At 38.1% G+C, this 8,662-nt stretch overlaps 1 protein-coding gene across 2 annotated transcripts in view; it reads left to right on the forward strand.

The window, feature by feature from the left end:
- The window catches only part of COG6 (component of oligomeric golgi complex 6), a 106,693-nt gene extending 99,081 nt beyond the window's left edge, over window positions 1-7,612 (forward strand). Inside the window, exon 19 of one of the 2 annotated variants that reach the window (XM_006025780.3) lies at window positions 4,343-7,610. In XM_006025780.3, the coding sequence (XP_006025842.1) occupies window positions 4,343-4,490 (148 nt within the window). In that variant the 3' untranslated portion in view covers window positions 4,491-7,610. Of the gene's footprint in view, window positions 1-4,342 lie in introns of both variants that reach the window. The other variant, XM_025206637.1, reaches the window with a different exon arrangement.
- The last annotated feature ends 1,050 nt before the right edge of the window (window positions 7,613-8,662 follow it).

Consider the following 8,662-nt stretch of genomic DNA (forward strand, 5'->3'; position numbering starts at 1 on the left):
GGGGGGCGAGGGTTGGGGCGGGCGGCCCCGAGAGAAGCCACAGGGGCTGGGGGGAATGATTGCTGAGCTGGGAGATTGAACTGGGAGCTGGGGGATCGAACTGGGAGCTGGGGGGAAGCCCCTGTTCATTCCCCCAGCTCTCTATCATTCCACCCAGTTTCTGGTTCAATCCTGCAGCTCCCTGATCATTCCCCGGAGCTCCCCAATCATTCCCCCCAGATCCTGCGGCTTCTCCTGGGGCTGCCGGCTCAAGCTGGGGCTCATCCAGCTGCTCCTGCCTGTATGGTCTATGGCCTGCCTGTATGGTCTATGGCTAAATCTCTCTGAATTGATTCGGAGGCTTCCGATTCGATTCAGAGAGATTAATGGGTCTCCCAATTCGATTTGGATTCAGAGATTTGACTGCCGAATCTCCTCCGAATCGACTACTGAAGGTTCACACGGCCCTACCAACTAGAGGCATGCTTCAGCTGCCAGCCTGGCTCCCAGCAGCAGGATTGTCGCTGTTGCAGGCCCAGGAGGCCCCCAGGACCCTATGTGAGGCTGCTTAGGCCAACCCAATACTGGCCCCAGTCTCCCCTACCCCACCCAGAGTAACTTGCCATGCATCAGAGGGCAGGTGGCACAGGCATTCCCCGGGGACAGCTAATGGCAACACAAGGTGCTCTGCCACTGCTTTTCCCTGGGGAACCAACGAATGTTCAACAATTGGATGAGATAATTGCAAAGCCATTGGGTATTATCTGTGAGACATTAGGTGAGGTCCCAGAAGACTGGGAAAGAGCAAGTATAGTTCCTATCTTTAAAAAATGGAGCAAGAAAGGACCCTGGTATTTACAGACCAGTCAATCCAGTTTAGATAGAAAGATACTGGAGCGTATTATTAGAGAGTATATTTCTAAATATATGATAGCAAGATGAAATGAAATAGCCAACATGGATATGTCAAGAGAAAGTCATGCTTACCAACATAGTTTCCTTTTATGACAAGATGATGGGTTTTATGTACAGGGGGAGAGATATGCATATGATATACCTGGACTTCAGCAAACCTTTTGACACTGTCCCCCAGGACATTCTTTGTAAGTAAGGTAAGGTGAAATTAGGTGAAATTACTTCAAGGTGGATGTATAACTAGTTGGATCATTATACTTAAATCATGGTTATCAATTTACTGGCCACTGGTATCAAATGAGGATCCTAAAGTTTAGGACAGTATTTTCATTAATTGTTTGGAGGATAGAATATCACTCAGTAAATTCTGCAGATGAAATGTAGCTGGGTAGCTAAGAGGTGTAGCTGGTGTGTTAGAGGACAGTATTCGGATTCAAAATGACACTGTTAAATTGGAAGTATGATTTGAAGTATATCAAGTGAAATTCAGTAAGGATAAATGCAAAGTAATGCATTGAGAATGAACAAACAAAATGTACAAATTCAAGATGAGGGATGGCTGGATAGGCTGTAGTACTGGAGAAAAGGACATGGGGGTTATAGTGGACTGTAAGCTGAATGAGGCAACAACGTAATATTTATTAAAAGTAGTGCAAGACGCTTAAAAGTATTGCAAGACAGGAAATGCTACTGTATTTCCACTCCATTCAGCACTTGGTGAGACTTCACATCACCTGGAGTACTATGTCCAGTTTTAAAGATCACCCTTCAAGAAAGATGTAGATGAACTGAGAGCCCAGAGTAGAGGAACTAAAATAATTAGAAAACTAGAAAGCATGACATATTAGTAAAGGTTGTAAGAACTGAAATGATCTAGTTTGAAGAAGAGAAGACTGAGGGGGGATTTGATAATGCTTTTTGAATGCAAAAAGGGATGGTGATCAACTGTTTTCTGTGATTATAAGGAATAGGACAAGAAGTATTTGACTTAAATTGAAGCAGGAAAGATTTAGGTTGGATACCTTTCTAACCACAAGAATGGTTCAGTACTAGAAAAGATTACCTTGAAGTGGCAAAATCTCCATAATTGGATGTTAGTGCAGATTTGACAAATATTTATCTAGGATAAAATAGATAAGGATGTTCCTACTTTAAGCAGGGAGTTACAGTAGACAAGATGTCCTGCTGATGTCCCTTCTAGCCCTATTTTCCTGTCTTTCTGTGATTTTGTACTTGTTTCCCTTAGGCCCCCTCTATATGTTACAGGTATTGTGCAGTTAACTGGTTAATTGGGAGATCAGCCGTGTGTGCAAAGTAGCTATCACACAATAAAAAACTCCAACCAGCTGGAAAGTTAGACCTCAAAAATGTTTACTAACTTTGTAGCTGATTGCTATCCAGCTTTAATTTGCATGTGTAGCAGGGTCTCCCCTGTGGCTGTGAGCCCCATCAGTTCACGGGGCTCCAAGCCTCAGGGGTACATCATGTCCAGGCTAAATATCTCAAGCCCTAGGGATCCTGGCAGCTGCGGTCCCCAGGGTCTAGAGGCGTCTCAGTTTCCTGTTTCTAGAATTCCATTTTTTACGTAGATTTTATTTTTCCACAAAGAAATTTCAAACTTAAACTGCTCAACCATGTTGAAGAAAAGTGCAAGGCCTTGTTAGCATCCTGAGAATACAAACTCATATGAAAAAGTAAGCAAATAGCTTGTGGAACCACTCCCCTCATTTTATACATTGCACTTCTGTTAAAAAAGAAAGCTGAAGTTTTTCCACAGACTGCGCTTCCTCATCAAACTATGCAGATTTCTGACTCAGTTTATTTTAGAAATCCTGTACTTAGGTGCCTAAATATGGATTTAGAATTCTAATTATCGGTCACAAAATAATTTTTCATGTATTGAAAAATCTCAGTAGTTTTTTATTGTTAACACTGAACTGGTTTTGTTTTGGTGATATTATACCCAAAGATAAATTTTTAAATAAAAATAGTTTGAAGTTTCAAATGGTTACCCGCATGTAATTTAAAGCAAAAATTTTACTTTACTTTATTCACATGAGTAAAGTTACTTACCTGATGAAGTGTTTATTTGTAGAATCAGGGTCTCTACTTACTCAATATTTGATTTTTATCTATAGTAGTTTCGAAAAATTAAAAAAAAACCTGTAGTATCATTTGAGAATTATAAACTGATATTTAATCAATTAAAGTTGTAATAATTCATATTTCAGATTAGTTTTATAGGCCTTCAGGCTGCTTTTGAAATGGTTCTTTTAAAAATAAAGTGACTTTTAAATCATGAGTGACAATTTACATTGGTATACTCTGTTTGGAACTAAGTGTTCATTGCCTCAAAAAATCCTATATTACTAACAGGGCATTAGTGATGTGGCTGCTTCATTTTGATAATTCACATCTCATTTTAGTTCTATAACCAGGAAGAAAACTCTCCAATATTTGTTTATGTATATTGTTGCCTTTCTAATTTTAAAAATTACTTTACATATTTAAAAATATGTGTATCATATTTTTAGTTATGACTCTAATAGCACTCCTTTTTAGTTTGTGTAGGATTGAAATTAGTTGGTATTTTTAGAAAATTCAGTGGTCTTTGTTGGTGATGAAAATGATATGTTGTCATGGTGACTGAAAACCTAATTCACTGATTAACGACAGACCCTCCATTAATATTAGTTGTTGAAAAGATTCACTTGTTGCTGCTGTTCACAACTTTAAAATATCTATTTTATCTCAACTTGTTCTAACTCAGTTTTACAATTGATTTATATGAGCCAATTTGTCTCTATGTTCTCAGTGGGGGTGGATGACGAAACAAGGATCAATGGTCTCAGGTTGCAGCAAGGGAAGTTTAGGTAGATATTAGGAAAAACTTTCTCATTAAAAGGGCCATGCCCACTCATCTGGCCTTCAGGGCCAAAAGGTTGAACACTACTGCCTTAGAAGAATAAAAATGACAAGACTTACTGCAATATTTGAAGATCTACCCAAGCCATGGGATCAGTTGGGCCAGCCTGGTTAGGTTTTCCAGTTTGTAACCACGATCAAACAAGGGAGTGATGTGGCTATCGTCACATCCAGCTCCCTTGCCCAAATAAGTAGGTACCCATTTTACAGCTGGACTGACTTTCAGCATGTATTTTAGACTGAGGCTTATACTCTTGTTTCAGGAGTAAGACACTTTAGCCACACTGACTCACATGCAGTAATATTGTTAGTCAGAAACAAGCCACAGCAGATCCTGGATCTCTGACCAGTGTAATTTTCAACCTGTTTTATTTGATTCAGGCTGTAAGATGGGGGGGGGAAAATTGGTGGTTAAGTGTCTTTACAGTACACCATCTGAGGGAAAGTTGATCATATTGACTATTTTGAGCGTAGCATTGCCATACACTGTATAATCACGTGCGATTCTTTTTTTTTTTTTTAGAGAGCAAATTATAAAACAGTCCACAGAGCTGGTCTGCAGAGCCTACAGTGAATTATATGCAGCTGTGATGAATCCAGCAAATGAATACAAGGAACCAGAAACCATACTACACAGATCTCCTCATCAAGTTCAGGCGCTTCTCTCATAAGCTGCTTTTCCAAAGAAGTCCATGTTCTATCAATATTCATTGTCTCTTATTTTTGTGCGTTTTTGAATTTGGATTGTTACCATGCAATGACAAGAAGGTGGTGATACAGTTGGTTTAAGACATTTAGCCAGAGTCTGGCCATTTCCTTACACTGTCTGTGTTGAATGCTTTCCAGAACCAAAAAATATAGATTTAAAATTATTTTGATTGATGCAAATGGAAAGAACTGTTCATGACAGCATGCAGCCATTTTTGGTCAGTAATAAAAATATTTGTTTGCTTCTGCTGTCCTTATTCCTTTCAGTAGGATGTTAAATTGGTCTGTTTAACGATCAAGCCATTTTCCCCCTATTTTTTTGCATGCATTATTACTCTATTTTATTCTGTATCCTACTTTCAGAAAGCATACTAATGCTGCAGTTTTAGTAATCTGATAAACTTCTGAATGTCTAGAAGTAAATCAGTTTTATATCCTAAAAATGTCAAAATATTTGACATTATGGAGTGTATAGTCTGTGATGATCCACAGTATGGACTGGGTATAGAATTATATAGAACCTGGATATATTTCCTACAACTTTTTCATGATCCCACAACGCCTATTGAGGATATAGATTTTAGTGGTCATGTAAAAAAAATTTCTTGATTGGATGCTAAGGGGAAGGAGCATTTTTATTTAATTTTTAAATGATTAAGTATGTATATTTTCCTTTAAATAAAAATCATTACACAAAAAGAAAAATAGTTTCAAACCTTGCTTAAAAACCATTATTGTAGCCTAGGCAGAGATCATAACTTTGGGTACCAGGATGACTGAAGAGCCACTTTGATGGTGGGTCACCATCATATGTTTCCTTCTCATGTAATTAGTCTTATTCTGGATATAGCCTTAGTAAAGAGCTCCTGGGGGAACATACTAATAACATTTTACACGTAAATATGTTGCAGGTGAGCACTGTTCTGCATAACGTCCTATTTTAAATGATTTTTTTCTTGATACTGCTTTACTGAAGAGGGATTTCATTTGATGTGATTCTTTACACTGTAGGAATCCTTACTTTACCAGAAAGTTGCAGACCTATTAAGAGTGATCCACAGAGAGGTAATGTATAACTAAGAGATGCCCATTAGTGAATAGTCCTCTCTCTTTTTTTTTTAAGTCAGCCTGCTCTTGTAGCAATGCATTTACTCAGTTAATAACATGTTGAGAGATTTTAGTGGTTTTTATGTCTGCAGTGGTTCTTTTAATTATAATGTGGCTCAGCTGTGGCAGTTTTATTCTCCTCTGCACTGCCAACAGCTCAGACTGCTGCTTGAAGTAGCTCCCAGAGAGATTATGCAGGAGTGTCTGGGGTCATCCTTGTGCTACCTGGCTGCTGAGTGGAGTGAGAAAGGGGGCAGTCCCTGCTTTTCTCCTGTTTCTGCTGTTTTTTGAAGACCAGCCAGGCAGTGTGACCCACTTACATGTAGAACCTTTACATTTGTAACCTACTTTTCCCAAAATAGCTTTTTGCCTGATATTTATGGTTATGGGGATATAGTCCAGCTTCATTTTTAAGATTCTTAAAGCAAAACTCTGTGGAGAGTATTATTATGTAATTATAGTCTGTTGCAGTGCAGGTATTTTGTACTTCCAGACTTCCTATCTCATAAGGAATTTACTCAATTTCTACTGACCTAGTAAGGGACAGTGAAAAAATTGCCACGTGCTTAAGGCAACATGTACTTCCTGCAAGAAAGCCTTTTTGGCAAATCAGATGTTACTATAAGAAGTTGTTGTACTGCAGAAAAAGAAGGCACAATTGAAAACTATTTCCCTTGAAAGATCTTAAGTCAGATGCCTTTTTTCCCATTCAAGTTTTTGTATAGGTGACATATTGTGGAGTTTGTCTTGTATTAGCATGGTTTTGTGTAAGAGTAGGCAAAGCAGTTGTTCATATTGCATTTATACAGTATATTTTAATTTGGGGGTGGCTACTCAGTTTTATAAGTTTATAAGTTTTATTAATTTAAATTTTTAATATTTTATAGGTTTTATAATTAAAATATATTCGACATGATACAAGCTGAGCAACAGATACCTCTGTAATCCAGTGTATGTGCATAAAAACTAAAAGCAGAGAACTGCAGCAACTCGGCATAATAATGCCGAGAAAAGTTAAATGACCTATGAGAAGACCTGTACAATAGTACATGAACTAGCTACGGTGCTAATATTACATGAAACCAATGGGTCACTTTTCCTTTTTTGCTGTGTAATATGTTTTACTGGCATAATATATGAGGATTTGAAGATATAAGTGTCCTCAGGCTCTTAGAATAAATGTCAGTGATTACAGTATATGCGAGTGTTCTGAGTTTCAGGAGTATAAAATGGAATAATTCAAAAGAAGATTAGAGATTTGAATTCCTATCATATGAGGCCTTAAAAGGTTTCATATGGCTAGCCCAGCTGCAACTTAAGAAAATGTCTTAGCCGATAGAATACTCTTAAGAAAAACAGTTCTGCAACACTTCTCATTCATCTTGTATCAGGTGAAACAACTCTAAAACACTATTGTTAATACAGTTAACCTTTTGCATATATATTGTGCTAACATAAATATCGAGTGTTATAGAGTTGTTTGTGACTAAAATTATTTATTCGTTATTCATTATATAAAGGTGTCAAAGTTTGGAAATTGTATTAACAAATTATGATTTTTAAGTTATGAATTGGTGTTTATGACATGAACTGTGTATAAGTTGAACAATTTCTTGTATTTGAGAGCTTTGGAAAAAGTAGATGAAGGTTTTCTCCAATCATGGAAATTGACTACGCACTCCAGTACGTAATCAATACTTTGCCTAAGGATTTGTGAGAACTTACTTATCTTACATGAGACCATACTGAGACTTATCCATGATTTGCCTGAGCTAGCGCTTTCAAGCTTTCCTGTTGTTAGTAATGTAGAAGTTATAAAAAATTGTTACTTTAAAAAAAATTAAAATTTATAAATATTTTTGTTCTGCAATAGAAATAAATGGCAAAGGATCATAAATGAGAAAAGTCAATAAAAATTTTGAGTAACTGATTGGTGCTCCCCTCTTCACCTCCCCTCTACCTTGCTTGCCTTTTCTCCTATGAATCTGAAAAGGGACAAAAAGATTAGACAATATTTTTGTGGCAATTTTTCATGTTTTTAAATAAAAAACAGACCAAATACTCATGATGCTTCTGTAACATACACTGTAAATGAATGCAGTGCCTTATTCACGGATTTCACCATGCACGGGCTATATGAGACCGTATCCCCCGTGAATGGCGAGGGTCACCTGTACGTGATTTAAAAATTTACAAACAACACCAAGTTGGCTGGAGTTTCAGATACTCTGGAGGATAGGACTGGGATCCAGAGTAACCTGGATAGCCTGGAGAAATGGTCTATAATCAGATGATTTATACAAGGATAAATGCAAAGTCCTGCAGTTGAGATGGAATAATTGCATGTACAAATAGACTGGGAAATGATTGGCTAGGCTGTAGTACTGAAGAGAAGGACCTGGTGGTTATAGTGGAACATAAGCTGAATATGAGCCAACAGCATGTTCTTGTTGCAAAAAAAGGACAACAGCATACTGGGTTGTATTAACAGGAATATCACTTGGAAATGAAGAGAAGTAATTTTTCTGTTCTATTTGGCACTGAGGAGGCCTCGCCTGGGCTAGGGACAGAAGTTATACATTAACTGGTTTAAGTGATCAGAAATTGGTTTAAACCTGTAGAACAGAAGTTCAGTGCATATAAACCAGTTTCAAAATGGCTGAAACTGGTTTAAGATAAACCTGGTTGAATGTAATATCAGACTTAACTGATTTGGGTCAAACATGTTATGAAACTTCTGTCCCAGATCCCTTCCTGGATCCAGTTAAATCAGTCCCCAAGCATCTCAACATGCTTTCTAGCCCTGGGTTGGCCTGTGCTGCCTGCTCCAGCAGAGAGGGGTTGTGGGGGAGGGCAGGGACTGCCCCTTCCTCCTGCCCCGGCAACCCCCAGCTGGAGTCTGGGGCCAGGGAGGGAGGTTAAAAACCCCACTTTCCATAGTTAAACCCCCCTTCCCCTGAGTACAAAGCTGCCCTGCCCTACTAAACTTACTGGAAGTTACTTCTGGCTGCAACTGTGGACTATAAAT

This window comes from Alligator sinensis, unplaced genomic scaffold (assembly GCF_000455745.1).
Source record: "Alligator sinensis unplaced genomic scaffold, ASM45574v1 scaffold1031_1, whole genome shotgun sequence".
Lineage (NCBI taxonomy): Eukaryota > Metazoa > Chordata > Crocodylia > Alligatoridae > Alligator > Alligator sinensis.